This window comes from Cyclopterus lumpus, chromosome 11 (genome assembly GCF_009769545.1).
Source record: "Cyclopterus lumpus isolate fCycLum1 chromosome 11, fCycLum1.pri, whole genome shotgun sequence".
Lineage (NCBI taxonomy): Eukaryota > Metazoa > Chordata > Actinopteri > Perciformes > Cyclopteridae > Cyclopterus > Cyclopterus lumpus.
In genome coordinates, this window is record NC_046976.1 from 14,467,304 (window position 1) to 14,486,455 (window position 19,152).

At 40.7% G+C, this 19,152-nt stretch overlaps 1 protein-coding gene across 1 annotated transcript in view; it reads right to left on the reverse strand.

The window, feature by feature from the left end:
• Positions 1–19,152, reverse strand: part of csmd2 (CUB and Sushi multiple domains 2) — a 206,680-nt gene that overhangs the window by 150,848 nt on the left and 36,680 nt on the right. Inside the window, exon 4 of the mRNA XM_034545807.1 lies at positions 531–725. Coding sequence (XP_034401698.1) covers positions 531–725 — 195 coding nt within the window. The remainder of the gene's footprint in view (positions 1–530; positions 726–19,152) is intronic.

Below are 19,152 nucleotides of genomic sequence, written 5' to 3' on the forward strand. Positions count from 1 at the left end.
AACCACATGAAAATATTTCTTCAAGTCATGTGACGGCATGTGTAAATACAAGCGAGTGTGTGTGGGCTGGGGGATGGGTTTTATCAATTGTGTAATAAAAAACACTATGTATAAAAAGGTTGATTACTCCACCTTTAAAAAAAAAAAAAAACAATGTTGTCATTTACAATATGATTTTTAAGTTTTTCCTAGAGTTAATGGCTAAAATCTCATGTTTAATGTTTCTTTTTTAAATGATGGAAGCAATACCTTGGTGGATGTTCATTAGGACATTTGGACCAGCCATTTCGCTGCTAGTTGGTATAACCCTATAATCCAGCTTTACAGTTGATGCCAAAATAACCTCCCTGTGTTGTATCGTTATTTATTATTTTTAAATAACTTTAGTTATTAATTAAATATTACCTGTGGCATATCTCTGAGTTTGAATGAGATGTGATTCAGACATTTACATTGTGGACAATAGGTATTCCAGATTTAGCCTGAAGAGTTGTTCTGGTTGACAAGTTTCCACTGTTCCTCCAACATACCTCTGCAGTAGGGAAGGGGGAAATCCCAGGCAGCAGTACCCGCTGAAGTGGCAAGGCAGGACAGGGTGGTGTGACCCTCCAGCACATAGCCGGGGCTGCAGCTGTAGCGGATTTTGTCCCCAATGTTGAACGTGGACCCTTGCTGGTGGCCATTGAGCAGCTGTCCAGGATTACCACAAGTGTAGCTGGGCAAAGCTAGAGAGAGAGAGAGAGAATAGACAGTTAATGAGGCAGTCTATGGCACTGTGTCGTGTTAGTACCAGCAAGAGCCAGAAAATCAGGGGGAAAGTACAGAAAGAGTCTGGTGGTGACAATCAATGGCCCCCACATATATAATCACACAAAGTGCTGATGCAGTGCCACAAACCAAACATGGTTATGGAAACTCGGACAGTATGTAAAGTTACCAAGATATGTCACACAACACTATTTGTTCAAAACACTGTATATCTACTGAAGACCTTGTATTTAAATTAATTTCTCCCTGAAGCGCTTCAAATAACTATAGAATAATAATAATAATAATGCATTTAATTTATATAGCGCTTTTCATAATACTCAAAGACACTTCACATAATTAAAACATCCTAAAAGCTAAATATAAATACCGCTCATGGATGCCATGTGGACCATCTTGGCTTGTCCAATCAGGTACCTGCATGCAAATAAAGTAGCCCAGTATTGACAGAACCTTGTCTAATTGTGTATTATTATGCAAATCAGGTTCAAAGGAAGTTCAGTCACTTGCTCCTGAACCTTTTTGCTTCAGTCTTGTGGTTAAAAACCTGCGATTGGAGCTTCTTTTCTCTTCGGTGACATACAGTAGATATGAGTACATCTGCTAAAAATACTATATTGGTGTGTAGTTAGCAGATGGTTTTGTTCATGCTGCGTCATACAATGAATCCTTAGAGTAAGAATAAACCTGCCATGATCAAAAATCCATTGTTCTCTAACACACGCACACGTCATTCAGTTTACAGCCCCGGTCCTTGTCACACACTCCCACACAGTGAGGGAGCTGGCCAGAACATGTGCTGGCCTTTGGATGAGACTCAGTCTCTCCACAGGAACTGGACTGGACTCCGGAGAGGACAGAATGGCTCCTATACAACAACACAGCTTACCGGCACCTCAACATCAAACTCAATGCACACTTGGCTTTTCTCGGATGGCTCTAGCTTCATAATGTACAACAAAATAGTTTTTATGATGCACTCTGTTGGGATCCAATTTTAATCTTAACACAAAATACAGCCCTTTGAGTTTTTCATTTGTTTTAAGATAAGCCAAACTAAATGACACATTAAGATGCGCAACGTCGTCTTCGCAATAGTCCTTTTTGTATCTTTTCCTTTTCATGTGCGCCACACACAAAAGGCTTTAAAGCAGAGTTCATTTCATGTTTGTTTTGTTTCTTTATCTTTTCCCATTTCTAGCCCGGTAAGTTAAGACTTTACTTAGCCAGCAAGGTCTAACAAGGACGGCTCAATCATTTTATCCAGTGTTCCATTCCAACGGACTTCAGCTGTGGAATTAAATGTCTGGTAAATAAATAGAATGTAAACAGTTTGAGACCATTCCACCATCAGACCACAAACATGACCGCTAAGTGCTTTATTGTGGATGTAGATATAGACGTGAATGTGTGTGTGTGTGTGTGTGTGTGTGTGTGTCCCTCACAAAGGTTACTTTTGCTGTGGTTTCATATTTGGAAGTTAAAGATGGCGTTTTGAGGGGTTTGCAGATGACAAAGATGCCTAAAGCAAATGCTGAAACCCCGTTTCAGCATTGTTGGCAAAACATATCAACCAAATTCTTCTCGTCACGCATATTCCCTACTTTTTCTGACGAACCTCTTCAAGGGTAAAATCAGCAGTGACTCTGTAGGGCAGGACTTCTAGATAAATCACAACCAGTGATTTCACAGCAGCTGTTTTCCATCATTGAAGGTAGAACACCTGCTCAGACATCAAGGAATGGGCACTTAATGATTCAATGCTGATTCATCTTGCAGTACCTGGTTACTACTTGGGTACTAGCCTATCCGATGACGCTATACACTGATGACTGACTGACTTGTCACTTTCAGGCTCCACTGTGCCATAGCCTTTATTTTGACCAGCCAAGGCCATCTTATTGCAGCTTCCCCTCCATCACTACCACATTACCATATACACAAGGACTCTGTCTGATTAGCATCCAGTATTAGCGACTGGGCCTCAGGATGCGGCATGGCAACAGGGGGCTCTGCATGGCTGGTAACGGCATCGTCCGTGCGGTTAGGACCATGTAAGGCTCGATCAACGTTGCTCTTGTGTCACTAAGATTTGAGCCTGAGAAAACTTTAAGAGATTGAAGAGGAGGAGGGTCATTTCAGATGGAAGGTTGGAGTGAGACGCAGGAATAGATAACTTTGTCACAGCAGACGTTTTGACTTGTGCCAGTGTCGGGAACCTTGATATGTACATGCAGTCTTATCGGCATGGATTACTGGCACGCCTAAATGGAATGGAGCCATCATTAATGATATTAGTTCCACCTGTGCTTTTCCTACTATGATAAGTCAAAACATCCGCTGTGAGAAAATGACTGAATAATGACAGGGGAACATATGTGTGTGTGTAAGAAAGAAAAGCCTCATTGCATCAGAACTGATTGAGAGCACGGCACTGTCAGACTGTAGATGTGTATGTTTTTACATGTATGTGAGCGTTTGTCTGTGTGTGTGATTTTCTGATCCCACTCTCTATTTCAGGTTATTAGTTTGTGCAGTAAATTAAGTTTAAAATTGCCATTACAGGGGCAATCCCCAAACAAGTGCTATGGCTGGAGCACCGAGGCGGCAAATACTTGTTTAACCTGCCTTGAGAGTCCATACTCTCTTTATTCCAACAATGGGAATGTATCTGTCACCAATAAACATCAGGAGTAAAAAACATTGAGAGTATATATATATCAATATAGATAAAGTGCATCGAGGCAGCGACACTCGTGCACAATAGACCTGAGAATTCTAATTTCTTGCTTTCCGGTTTTTGTTATGGTAATTATTTAACCTCCAAAACTGACTTGATAGTGGTAGAACTTTTATGCAGTCAAAAATACAATAAAAGTACAAAAGGTAATGTCTCTCTTTTAAATACAATAAAGCAGGAAAACCTGCTGAGAGCTAGATATTTATAACCACAAATCCAAGGCAGGTGTGTATCACAATAATAATAAGATTTTTCTTTGCACTGTGTGCTTTAAACTCATTTATCAAACTATATTCTATTTGTTTCTGCAGACAAAATTATAAACAGATATGAAAAGGGAGATGGAGAGGAAGAAAGACAGACACACACACACACAAACAGAGAGAAGCATAAGAGAAATAATGAGAAAACAATTTCAAATATTTGCGAGATGACTTCACATTATTCTTCATTAATTTCCTCCCCTGCCCACACTTTCATACATCAGAATTATTCCACAAATTATTCTGCAAGCTTTACGGCCTTGTGTTTTAGAACAGAGAGGTGGGTTTTCTTCCAGGGGCTCTGTCTTCTGTCATCATCACGTGGACTATTATATCTCAACCCCCTCCAGTCAAACCCTCAACATCAGCCCTTGGGTGTTTGTCATGGCAGGTCCATAAGTCAAAATGGGAGACTGACATCCCCGGGGGCCCGAAGGCTTTAAGCTCTTCCACTGCTGAAATAGCAAAGGATGTTCCTCGTCCATCAATGCATTACTCTCTACGGCGCACACTGGCCCACAGTAGAAGCGGATGAACACGCTCAAGTGTGAACAAACCATGTGTGCGCACACGTACACACTGAGAGCAAGGAACCATGCCATCCATCACACCATCCATTTCTGTATTCCTTCCAATCTAGATTCATACTCGCTCATTCCTGGCTGCTAGGACAATGGAGAAGGAGAATGTTTGAAGATCATCTCCTGTGGGATGACCTTTGACCCCATTAAGTCTTCTTAAGCCTGTTCCACAATTTGTCACCCTCTCTTTAGGAAAAGGGAATAGTAGTAGTATACCCTTGCATATTGTAAAAGCCATTTGTCAAAAGAAGCAGCTTATGCTGCAAAATAAAGAGATCATTAATTTCTTAGCACTTTGTACCAAAAGGTTTTATATAAAGAAGTCTTTCCATCTTGATGTTCAAGAGCAGATTTATTATTATGTATTGTGACTCTTAAGTTATAAGACAAGTTGAAGGAGGAACCAAGTCCCTGAAGTAAATCAGAAGTAATAAAGTAAGGTTAGGGAAAGGGCAAGAAAAAGGAGTATTAAAGACAGAGATAAAGTCTGTGAGCTACAGAGGAAAATGTGGAAATGACAGTTGGAGAGACAAACCTATTTTAATACAGTTGATCCACCGTCCCTGTCTTGAATGTATTGGACAGCTATGAAGATGCAGCTCAGGGAGAAAATAGGTCATCAATAGAAAGATGCTACACTGCAGCATCTAACCCAGACTCAGTTCCCAACATAGGAAAGTAGGACAAGACATGACATGACCATACATTGACTCACATGCTGGTGGGACTTTAAGAAAGGTAAGCCTACATACTGGATGTTTACCTAGCTAGGTATTTATGTTCCTACTGTACATCACTCTTTCCCATCTGTCTTTCTGATTTCTTGCCTCTTTCCGTGCCTTTTCTTGGGCTTCTTCCTTTTCTCACGTCTTCCAGCTGTGCATTTGGAAGTGACATTGCAATATCGATCCCAACACATAGGTGCATTAGCTCAATAAGCAGTTTCTGCTTTGTCAAGCAGCAATTCAATCAATGCCTCCTGTTCCTTACACATGGGCTGAACAAAGGCTGGCAACTCCCATCACTTCTGGTTAGAGAAGCTAAGGAATGCAGAAATCAGCTCTCCTTTAGATCCAAGAAATAGATCGCATCCTATGGTTGAGAGTGCGCATGTGCGAGTGGGTGTGTATCTGCATTTCACAACTTCTCTCAAAATATGTAATACTTCTGTCAATTAAAGGTCCCCTATAGAGTTTTCTTGATAACAAGCAAAAGTGACGAATTTCCATGTTTGTTAGCAAGCGGTGTTCTTGTTTCCTGCCTTTGTTGTCACATTGCATCACATCTTGGCTCATTACAGCCACCTATAGATCAGTGAATTAATGTGACACCATTGAACATAAAGGGTATCCCATCACCCATGTGCACATGAGGCAAGGAAAATGGGGACCCACACATATAAAAACTGCTCCATAGTGGTTATGAGGTCCATAATGCCACAGGTTACCTTTTAAATGCTGACAGAACAAAGTGCATGGTGTTAAAAAAACCATGGTGCAATCATCAGCCCTTTCTGGCATCAATCTTGAGGGATAGCTGATTGAAATTGTGAAGTATATTTCAAATAGATGGGGATTTCATCTTATATAATGATGAATGAAATCAAATGCCCAAGGCCTCATTGTTGTCACAGTGTTTCCGTCCCTATTTAATCTATAAGTGAGCTGTATTGTTTTTGAGACTATAAATGTGAGAGCTTATCAAAATGACTGTGTTGGGATCTCTTTAGCACTACTTTCCTGTAATGCTCATTTTCTAAAATATTTTAAGGTAGTGGAAACAAACACTTAGTCCAACCATTTTAGATTTAGATACGCATTTAGGGAAGCCCCTCATCAAATTTGTGGAGTGTAAACACATTTGAGTGTCTTTCTATGTCTGTAAAAGTACATACGTACCTGAGTGTACTGCGTATCGTTGCCTAAATGGTTGGGGTTTGAGATGCAGCTTTGAAAATCCCCATCTGATGTTGTATATATAAAGCTTCTCTAACTTGACAACAGGAGAACTTCTAGAGGGAGAAAGAGGGTTTGAACCTCGGTACACAGACAATCAGACATACACACATAAACATGCATACAAAAACAGCCTGGAATGAACTCTAGATATCCTCATTTCCCACGCACGCAACAGCAGGTGCAGTAAAAGGGCCAGTTGCTATGTGGGAGGCGCTGAGGTGTGAAAGAGCTCATACAGAATTTATGACTACCGACAATGTCTGCAAAACGGAATAATGTGCCATTCAGCAGCCATTCACTATATATGAGACTAAACTAAGAGGGATCAGGGAGCATGAGAAAGGAAGCCAGAAGACAGATGAGAGACAGGGCTGGGGCTGCTGGAAAGAGAGATCAACACATCTGTGTACAGCCTTGATTCTGGCTGGCTTGAAACATCCAAATCCCTGTGGCTTTTCTGGCTTATCTCTCCACTGACATTACTCGTTCAAACATAAATCACAGAAATCCTGTGGCCACACCTGCAAGCTCAAGTACACAGGTGCACCCAGACACGTTTATCCAAAAATTGAGAAGATTATATGTGAACACAAACTGCTTTGCTTAATAGCCAGAAGTTTATCGCAGGGTCAGCTGATGGCTTGAAATCCTTTGTCTTGAAGGTACACAGATGCAGTAGATTCTGAACTTAGTGAAACTAAACGCCTTCTACCGGGTTATCTTGTTTTCCTGCATTTTGTCTTGCTTTCCCCCCATCCCTCAGCCAATCCTCTCATGCCCGCTCTGCAGGTTGCCTTGGAAACAGTAAAGGCTCACCAGAGAGGACTTTGTGGAAGGGGACGTGTCGATGCGTAAACATGCAGGTTTGTAGGGAGTATGAGAAAACAAGCGCACCTCTTCTCTTAGAATGACGTAAACCTGTACATCCTCCAACATAGTCCAGTTGACCATGTGCTCATGACTATCCTGGTTGTCTTCCACTCACTATTTGCACGTTTATTCTGTCATTTCATACGTCACATAACTAGAATAATGAGCTAAAGTCTTTATCATATACATATAAGAAGACTAAGCCACCTCCTGACAATCATGGAGAAGAATTCCTCACCTGTTCAGGTCAAATGCCAATTCAGACTGAAATCCCATTAAAGGCGTCTCACTTGTCAATTCAGTTTACTTATCCGACTGGTGCAGAGAATAGAGTGCCAGTGGCTTGATGGGATGATTAATCAATATCTTTATTTAACCTTGGCTTTTCCACTAAATTTCTACGGTCCACTCACTTTCTTGAACTCTCTCTCTTCCCTGTCACCTGCTCTAGTGTAAGCCTTGGCAAGAAAATCCGAGGTTCCCCACAAGCTGAGATGAGTTCCTCTTATCAGTTAAAAAATACACATTTAGGCGAAGTAAACATGCTCTCGTTTTCTTTTCTAAAACAAACACTAGACACTAGATTACATGTTATAAATCGACTACAATTAGCAGAAATATATGAACATTCAGACTCCCTCATGTGGCTCAAAGGATTACTGCAGATATAAATGTTAAAATCAAAGACCATGGAAGAAATTCTGCAAACATATTTATTATATTGAAGTGAAGTCTCCTGCATCCCACCTGTGGCTCCTGACCCAGTCTCCGGTAATGACTGCTGTAGAGTACACTGAATATGGAGTAGTTGACAATTGTCAAATGTCAGTAAATGTGATTTCAGTTGGACTTTATCTGACCTCCATAAAAGATTGTGTACTTGCTTTTATTGGCTCCGACTGGCTGAGTGCCCTGTACCAAAGATCTGGTAAAGAAAAGCACCTCTTCACTGCATCTATAAGCTGTTGATTCATGACCAATATAAATGTATAAATCGCACAGATAATGTAAAGAATGGTGGACATTCTGATAAAGATCATCATTGATCTCAATACTTCGAAACAAGATGCTTCCTGGTATTACTGCTTCCTTGATTCCTTCAAATTCCACCATGTATTCCCCAAGCTAAGCTCTTCTTTTGATTCCAGACCTTCTGGTGGGGTATGGTTCCCAGGAGATGGAACATCCTATAGTCAATGTTTGCTCTATCCTTTATGTTTCCTTTTCACGTAGGGATTATAAGGAAATCAGGGTGGGTAATATATCAGATATTCACTCTTTGTATTGCGGCATGTTCCAGATGGGATGTAGTAAATGACTATCGACAAACATCGAGTAAAAAATGTTCACATTCACCTGTAAAGATTCTCATGTCGGCGTTTTAGTTCTCTCACTTTCTTCTACGGGCCTCTTTGATTTACTGCATGTATAGATTGAAGACCCGTCAACACAAAAGCAAAGTCAAAATAACCTTGTCCTGGCTAAGCTGTCGCATGTCAAGGTAGACCTGCCAAGGCTTCAGCCCTGGCCACTGAGGCAGCGAGGCCAAAGACTAGACCCCGCCCCAGCTGCCTCCTGCAGCTCTCAGTCCCCCAGTTAACTGAACAGACGTTCATGGACGAATATGCAGGTGTGGGCTGACCAGCGACATAAAGAAAGCACAGAGAAGCTGAGTTTCCACACACACACACACACACACACACACACACACACATATAGTGACTTTATTCTCTGCTCAGGATGCCACTGCTCCACTTTATCTTCATATAGTAAATATTTATACAATTGTAATGCTCCATATTTTGTGATGACATTACATGACAATGCATCACCTCAGCGTGTCAGAGTGAAACCTCCTATTTAAAAGACCATTTACACAAAATGATAGCAGGCCACCTCAGAGTGTCACGTTGACAATATCAGGACATTGTGATGTGACATTTCAAAATGAAAGCCCACTAAAATGTAATACACCAGCTGTTTTCCCTCTAAATGCAGATTAGTTCACTGGAATGATTACACTGAGCATATGCATTAAAAGGTTAATTTTTGAGGAAATATCGAGATATATATGGTATACTGCAACTCGGCCTTAACAATAGAGAGAGTCCTAAAGAAAAAAAGGTAAATATTTTTAAAAAGACATCAATAACTTTGGTCTGTAAGGTAAAAAACAATCAAATTGAGCGGTGGTGGAAATGTACACACATACAAATCTGAAAAGAAAGCTCAGAGCTCAATGCTGCAGATAGATCCAGTGGTATTTGGAGGTGATCCAAGTAAAGCACATAACCATGCAATTTGTACCTCAAAATGCATGCAAGCGGTACACAACTGTGCATTCAGAGTATTAAGGAACACCTCCACTCTCATCTTTCACAAAAGATGCCAATTTTACTCCCCACCCACTCTGACAAAGATCGCTCGCCCAAAAACATCCACCAGCTCCTCCCTTTGGCAGAACACCTCAGCAGTCTTTTGCCTCATTACGCTGAATTTCAACTGTGAATTAAGGCCTCAAATGGAGCAGGTAGCAATGCCAAATGATGGGTAAGAGACAAACACAAAACAAACAGGTGTGCCTCCACTTTACGCTTCAGTGACGGAGAGTTGGCACCAAGAGCTTGAGCAAGAGCTTGTCAAGCACACATGGAGGCAGGCAGTGAGACACACAGAGAGGGACACACATCAACACCAGGGTAAACACAAATCAACTAAAAGCCCAGTTTCTGTGTAACCTGTGGCGATATGTATCTCCTTCCAAGCAGTCTGAGCAGCGAGGTTTATTTCTCCATGGTCCCTTCCGGTTGTCTCTCCTCTTCCTAGTAAATCAACCCTATATTATATTATATTATATTATATTATATTAAGTGGCCGGGGCTTTTACTTTGCTGGCAGTGCCAAAACAGTGGAAATACAACTGAGTAGAGCAAACATTCTCTATAAGTAAAGAAGTAGAACAAACAAAGTTGACCCATGTGATTGTGTTGAGGGAATAATATTATGCAGTTTTCCGGCTTATGTTTAGAGAAGCACTGATCAATCAGCTGCCTATCAACCATGCCTGTCAGTTTCATATTTCCGATGTTTTTGCTGGTCACATTTGCCACATGATGTTTTACATGGCACACGCAGAAGCACAGACAGTAACGTTGGTGGAAGCACAACCTTCAAAACAACTAACTTATTTAGACACTTATTGTAATTAATTACCAAGGATGTTGCCCAGAATAATCGCAGTGATTCAGCATTACATTTCATTTAGCCGACACTTTTATCCAAAGCGACTTACAATCATAAACCGTAGACACAGCTATGGGGAGCAATTCAGGGTTAAGTGTCTTGCTCAAGGACACATCGACTAGGGCTAGCACAGGCGGGGATCGAACCGCCGATCCTTTGATTGAAAGACGGACCTGCTAATCCAGTAGCCCATATTCAGCACTGCAGTTCATCACAGTATAGACGGATTTACTCACAATCCGATACAGAACAATCAGCAATCCTCTACCCACTGACCATGACTTCAATCATATATGTATATTAACAACATTGGTTATTAAATTATATTTGCACATTGACAGATTAAAATGACATCGAACAAAAAAAAAGACTTAGTCAACAAAGCTTCGACTACAGACACAACTTAAAAGAGACATTAAACATGACCTTTATCATTTAGGTGGCTAACAAGTGAATACTCAACGGTCGATGAGGCCTGAATGGGATGAGTGGAGGCATCTGGCCTGAGGAATGGCTGCACATTAGAGCAGCCTAGTAAACAGAGAAATGATTAAAGATAGGAGCTAGGTTGATATCAATTAAATCAATGGAAAATAATGCAATGCTAACTGTTCATAACTGTGACGGGGTATATTAATCATGGATGATAACATGCATCCAAGGCAATCTTAATGATGTATTAGAGTACACTACTGCTTCATGATAAATGTAGGTTTTATTAAAGTTGCCTATACTTGAGTCATCAGTAAATACACTTTAGGCTGTTAAAAGCTGAATACCAATCACACTAATAGGGTAGAAGCAGTTGGGGGGGGGGGGGGGAGAGGTACAAATACCTGACACAAAAGATAGGACGGCCAATACACTCTTTCTTAATAACTTTGAACTACAACAGCTGAACATTTTCTGGATCAATACGCGCAAGAGAGGAGAAATAAGCCAATAAATCCCATACTGTAACAAACAATAGATGAGACGTCTGATATGATAACGCCTGGAATTTGTTGCGCATCTCGATAGTCACAGCATACCCGCAGACCCCTGCTTCCTCCCACCTGCTGAGAGTCTCTGTCACACCGAGCTAACGCGAAACCCCCGCTAAGCGATCAATACAGCTACCTCCTTTAATAGTGTTATACTCTCTCCCTCTCTTCCTGTCTGTGATGAGTGACTGAACATGACATTAAAACATGACAATGCCATCACAACTCCGCTTCCTTGCACCCTCAAGGGCTCCTTTCCCCGTCAGTCTGACCTTCAATTACCAATACATAAGTGGACACTAATTTGCTCCAGGTTTTATCAACCATATTGCTTACACCTCGCACATACTCTTGGCAGTGAAGAAGACAAAGCACATAAGTCAGCTTTCCATCAGGCACTACAAAGCACCCTACTTTGTGCTGCTTGCATGTTGTAAAAAATGCTGCATTTACAAAAGCAGATTCATCACCTTGGTCTCAAGTGGGGATATACATTTGCATATACTGTACACACGCACACTCATACGCATATTTAGAAGCAAGTTCCTACCGCATCCCAGCTCAGAAACAATGACACCCTAATCCGAGGACAATACGGGCACTAATCCACACAAAACAGGGATTGTATGAAGAGACAAACGTGGGAGAGAGGGAGAGAAAGAGTCAGCACGCTAACAAGCAAAGGAGGCTAATCCTGATGAGAGATAGAGGCTGGGAGAGAGGGATAAAAAGTACGGTTAGGGAGGGCAAGACAGATAGAGCTAACGAAAGTATGAGAATGGAAGTATGGAGTAGAAGTAAAGTTCAGAGATGAATGGTCAACAAGAAGAGACAAATACTTGTTGTTCAACTCAAAGAGTAAGTCAACCAATGTCGATGGCCTTTTCAAAATCAATGGCTGCTGGCTAAAACTGCTGATTGCTGATTACCTATGACTGGAAAAAAGGGTGTGTTAGGCCAGATTAATGACAGCACACAAGGCCAAATTGCCTCCTAAATCACTTTATTAACCCATAAATGACTAGCTAAGTAGCATTTAAAAGTTATGTATATATATTAAATGAACAATCCGGCAGAGTGCTCACTCTCCATAAAACACACCGGGGCTACTATACATCACTTCCAGCTAACTTCACAGAGAACAAAAAGGGTAAAACAGCATCATCTACCTGATTTAACAGAACCTGGTCTCGCTCCGCTACATTAGCATGAAAAAAGAAAAAGGAGAACACTAAAAGATTAACTAGTCAAACTAGTTAAAAGACCAGTCATGACTCCCCTTATTGTTAGTAAAGATAGTGTGCACATCGTATACATACTGACAAATATAATATATACCCCTCACTGAAAAGGGGCCACAGATGCGAAAAAGTAAAACCATCACCCGCTCGCTGCTGAGGGTTAATAACTAAGGGTGGAATTAATTAGGCTAAATCAAAGTCTACGATCCAGAGGACTGAACAGATGACATTTACAAGAGGCCAACCAAGGCACTTAATTACACGCTTTCATAAAGTGGCAGAATTTGTGTGCAAGACTGGTACACATAAGCAGTGGAGGAATATCAACATGTGCAACCTTTTGAGGAAGTCAAACAGAACAGGTAAAGGGGAGGAAGTGTTTTGTGTGACATTTCATGCGGTCAAAACCCAATAATGAAGTGTGAGTGTCAGAGGAGAAGGGAGAGCAGTTTGGTTTCCTAGTGCTTTTTGGGAAGATGAGCTTACTGACTAAAAAATGCATGACTTGAGAGGATGAGCGCTGTGCATGAGTAGCAGTGCAGCAAATGTGGCGTTCCTTGAGTTCCTCTGTTCTACTTTTGAGGGAAGATTCCCTCATAGCTTAATCCATTACATCACAGAGTCAACCTTGTCTGTCTTTCCCTCACACTTCAAAAGCATTATCTCTATTCATATTTTCCTCATCTCATATTCCATACACTCTATCTTTCCATCTCCATCTCACTTCTGTCTGTGGCTAACCCCTCTCTGCCAGCTGATGTCTCTTTTCTTGTGTCTCCCCCTTTTCTCCCTCTCTCTTTGTTAGGATGCAGTGAGGGTAGGCCCTGCCAGTGTGCAGTCTGTCAGTGTGGCAACAGGAGGGCGCACAGAGAGCCTTTCACAGAAGCTAAAATAAAAACAGGCATGAGAGAAGCACCTCAGTGTCTACTCTTCCTGACTGCAAAACAGACAACTTTGTATGCGTGTGTATTTTAGAAATGCACACAACCACACACACACACACACACACACACACACACACACAACATACACTGTCAAAACATCCCGCCCACTTCCCTAGTATTCGCCTCAGTCTGTCTGTCACGTTGTGCCATTGTCACACTGCTCACACCCTAGCTGCTTCCCCACAGCGGGACAGACTCCCTTTGCTGCGATCCACCAACATGTGTTCAGCCTGTTACAAAGTCACACACACAGACACACACACACACACACACACACACACACGCGCGCTCTCTCTCTCGTACAGGCAAAACACACACACACAGATGCTGTTTGCTCGAGGGCACTCAGTCAATCATCCCCATATCACAGGGTCACATTTCTAAGGAGACTGCATGTTTTCTTTCCACAATTTTTTCCACATTTCTAATCATGGATTGATTTTAGGGCTGCTTTTTTTGGACACCAGAGAAACAGAAAATATGCAAAGCGTCAGTGGAGGGGGGGTTCCTGCACATAAATGTTACTTGGGTGAGCTGCCTACGTAAATTTATCATCATCACCACCACCATCATCCTTTTTAATTAATTTAAACCCCGGGAAAACACATTAAGGGATTTTCATGTTCAATTCTGCTGAGGTATGAATACAAAAAGTGGAGACATGAATAGCAATGAAGAAGACTGCAACTAAAAAAACAAACCAGTTTGGATCCAGATTAAGGCTGGGTGACAGACTGCATCTGAAGGTTTGCAACTGAAACTGTCTGCCCGCCCATAAATTACATCCCTGCGGTCCGATACATCGAGAAAAATAGCTTCAACATTACTTTCACTTAAATAATAAAGATAAATATTTATTTAGAAAAAAATAAAAGCAAAAATAAAGCCCATCTCATCTCGTGTCAATATTATATATATACTTTACTAATTTATTTATGTTTGATAACAGATCATTCCGAGCGACAAATACATGGGTGGGGGAGGGATGCACCAACTGTCAACGAGAAGAATGCGATCCGTAAAAAATAAATAGAGGACCCGTCTGACAAGAGACAACAAATTATAGAAAAACAATAACTGCTTCGAAAAATTGAAAATCGAATACCAACCCAAAGAACCAACAACGGAGTCAAAGGCACTGCAAACAAACTCACCCGAAGCCACGTTCACAGGGAAGGTTGACCTTTGTGTGCATGCTCCACTGCACAGCGGATGCATCATGCTACGTTTGAGTGTGCACTCCTGTGTCCACTTGTGTGAATGTGTGCTCTTGAATGTCTTCAGTGCAGATGTGTCTGTGTGCAACTATGTTGTGGCAGTGTTGTTTTCCACTCCTTTTCCTGGAGAGCAAAACAATAGCTTGTCCTGACCGCAGACCAGACCGCATCTTGCCGCCCATTCACCCAGAAAACAAATAGAGGGCACGCTGGAATGATGGTAGAAACCAAAAAGAATGAGTGTGTCTTGCTGTGCTTTGCAAAGCAGATGTGCCTGGCAATGACTTGTCGGGCAATGGGAACTCAGGATGCAAAATAAAGAAAGAAAATATGAAAATAATCCCAAAAAAGGTGGGATTCAGCATAAAATATTAACATAACATGAAGCAAGGAAAGAAACATTTACAAAACTAATGTATTCTTAAGAGTTAGTGTTTAATAATTATTCAAATTGTTCGCAAATCAAAAAAACATTTGACTATCTATGGAGAATACAGGATTCAGAGTGATAGAGCGAGAAAACAATATTGTTTTCAAATAGTCATCTCAAATGAATGTGGTGAAGATGAAATACAAGGCTTGAAAAAAAACAAATGCACTATGAGTAAATGGCACAAAAGCCATCGACATGATATATCGGAATATTGATGTAAAGTGTTTGTTTGTGAAAGTCAGTGTGCATGCCAGGCGTCGTATGTGAGTTTATGTAAAAGTATGTGTGAGCAGAAACAGTTTTCATTAGGCTGACGGAGAACTGCCGCACAACAATCGGCCATTAATTAAGTGTTAGAAGCATTTAATGGTTAGACACGATGGCGGCCGATTCCCATGCCAGACTCCAATAACAGCCACAATCTGCCAGAGCGGAAGCTCTGTTTACCCGGACGTGCCAGACAGCCCTCATTTTCCAAAGAAATGTGTATACATTAAATAAAATTACAGCCATTATTTTAATGTTGAATGGAAGTCCAATAGTTGGACTTCCATTCAACATTAACAAAGTCTCTGCGCTTACAGTCTCTGCCTGTCAATGTGGCATTCTCTGCAGCATGTAAACAAATACATCCAATAAGGAAACCATTTGTTGCTAGGAACAGGTGCAGCTTAATGTAGCAACTATATTGGACCTGCATTCTCGAGTACAACATTAGAAAGGCATTCTGCTATTGTGATGGCAAGTGTGTAATTGGCAGTCCCAACATAAACACTAGGGTGTTGTGGCTAATATGTAAAGAACAAAAATGCATTTGTGATGATCTGTGGAAACAATTACAGCAACTGCAGCAACACAAGTTAAAAGGTTGTACTGAAGCTGGTGTTTTATAGAGAACCATAACAACATGCAGAGAAGGCTCCCGGATGAACCCGGAGAAAACCCATGCTGATGCAGGGAGAACATGCAAACTCCACACAGAGGGGCAGGTCAGCCCCGGTTTCCAGGGCACCAAATAAAAAGAAAAAACTAAAAGGATAATCTTCCCATTTGTTTATGGTATACATCAACTTCTCGATGGTGAAGTGAAAGATGTTAGCCTGGACGTGACACAAACAGAAATACAAAACTGTTCTGCCGGTCATGCTCAGCTAAAAATCGTCCCGTTTCGCTCTCTAGGCTCTACTGGTGAACACGGTATAGTCAGCATTCATACAGCTGTGCCTGGTATAATGACGCAACATACAGAACCAAGACTTACCGGATCTGGTTGGTCACTGACGACAGACAAATGCACAGAAGAAAACCGTTTTGTTTTATTTGAAAACAAAGCAGTGAGTCACTACTTAAGGGAGAGTCGACATCAGTGCACAAAAAATTAATCCTGATATGCCCGCAAACACAAAACTGAACTGTGGCCAAGTCTGGAGGCATTTAGGCTACATGGCCCTAATCTCTTACAGTATGTTTCTGTTCAAGGCTCTATCTAACACTTACATGGTTGGCATTGGAAATACAAACAGAAGAGTTGGGAGAGGTGATGATCATTACTCATTCATATTCCGCCATTCGGTAGTACCTGGCAAAAAACACTTACTCACTGTCATAGACTGTTTACATGGCAGACACTTTGACTGCATCATATCAATGATAGCTGATTACATTAGTGTTACAGTCACAGGGTTCCTGGTATATACAGTGGGCTCATGGTCTATTGTCTTTTCTCATGTGGATATAAGATATAACATAAAAATTATGACCAGAGATAAAGGACCAATCCAATGGACAAAGGAATACACATTTATTCCGCGAAGCCTGTACAACTGAAAACAAAAAGAACATGTCAATACAAAAACCGACAGCTCTTTTGTAAAGTGTAAAAATAGAAAATACAAATACTTGTTGTTGCCCAACATAGGGCAGATTTGATTTGTTAGTGTCCTCAGCAGTTGGATAGAGGATGCCACAAATGGACCAATCAGGGATAACTGAGCATACGTTGAGATATCCCTGAAAAAGTGGAATTAATAATACAATGTTTGTTTTAAGATTTATTTCATGACAATGCTAATAATACTCATCTCCTACCCCTTTTGGTTATACCTTTCAAACTCAGCATTATTAGAGGCTGGATGAGTTGCCTACCTAAAAATGTGTGAAAAAGAGACAGAAAGAGAGAAACTGGCTTGCATGCAGGCATCAGCCTCTTTGTCTTCACAGCTGAGTAGATTGTATGTGAATTATGCACACACACCAAATAAAATGCATCATAACCTTGCCAGCCCGGAGAGCAGGGGTTTAAACCGCAAAGACAGTAAGCAAAAGGCATTGATATCAAGCATGTCTCTAAAATACATATTATTTTCCTGCGGTTTACTTTAATACAGTATCAACCCTGACACTTAAGATATCCACTAAGCTGAGCTGTTTTGTTTTGCAAGAGACTGGTTTCTTTACTAAGTAGCCTGTTCAACAGCCATACTTCAGTCTGAAAGAAGGGTCTGCAAGCTACTCACACAATGGAGCGTTAACGAGGACGTATGTGAGCCAGAGCAGTGCTGAACAATGATTTAAACACTTACACACCTCTTCTAAAATTTAAATAAAAAAATCACAAGATGGTGTTAGACATTGTTTGAGCATAATTTAGAGCATGCACATGAAGGGACTTCTAAAATGTCCCCTGTTGTCTAAAGAGTCCCCTGTTGGTGAATGTATTACAGTGCCGAAGTCCAACGTTAGATGAAAAGGCACGCACACACACACACACACACACACACAATATGAAATGCATTCATAAACGGCCCAGCAGTCAAAGTATTTAGACCGGAAAGAATTAGAGTGAGCAGGCCGCGATGTTTGAGCTGAAAATGATATCAGAGCTTGTCGGAGATAGCTTTTAAACATATTTATTCTATTATAGATGATATTCCACAGTATCTATTCAACAACATGTGTATCATAACAAACTCCATGCCTAATGTGGCTGCCAGCTGTTTCAAACCATGTTGACATTTACACCGTCTGTGGCCTTCCCCGGTCCCTGACCTTCTGCCAGAGCACACATACCATGAAGCATGTTAAGACCATATATTTACCATGAATAATGTACTGGACTGGGGAAAGCTACTACTGTTGATTTATTTATGTTTCATAAAATAGCTCTGTATACAGAAATCCCTGCCCTAAATAGTAATTAAGACGTGTTTAAATTAAATTTAATAAGCTAAAGTTTGTCAACTTGGATACAATTATTCTCCATTCAAGACATAAACTCGACATCAGCAAGCACTGATGAGATATTTAAGGAAAATTGAAGCTAAAAGTTTGTGTTAAAATGTTAGCAACAGCATTGTATTGTATATTTAATTTGTTACAGTTAGAGAGTGTTAATGTCTGATGAAATTAAACCATACTTTCATATTGTTTGTAAAACTGTAATGTTTTTATTTAGTAAGAATATGGGTACAGCAAGTACTCAAGTGTATGTACTTGCACTTGGTCTGATAAAAAGTTGTATTAGTGCATCCCTAATTAATAGATAATATGGTAATAATTAATGTCTATTGACAAAGCAAGAGCTCCATAACAGCTAGAGATAAATAAATAAAAAGATGGGACAATGGAGCAATGCGTCCTTTCCATGCACACTGTATATGGAACGACTTCTTGTTTAAAGCAGACAGGGACACACAAGTGTGTGTCCAATTTTTAGCCATTAGCCATTAGCAGCTGAACTGAACCTTTTTGACTTCTGGTCCATTGATTTGTTTAAATGTTTTACCGGGATGTTCTTAATGCTAGTTTTACTTGTTATTTGATTTCTTCTTGCACAAGGATGGCTTGTTCATGCTGGAGGCTATTAATTTAATCAAAAATGTGGACAGTTGCTTGTAGCCAAACAGTAATCT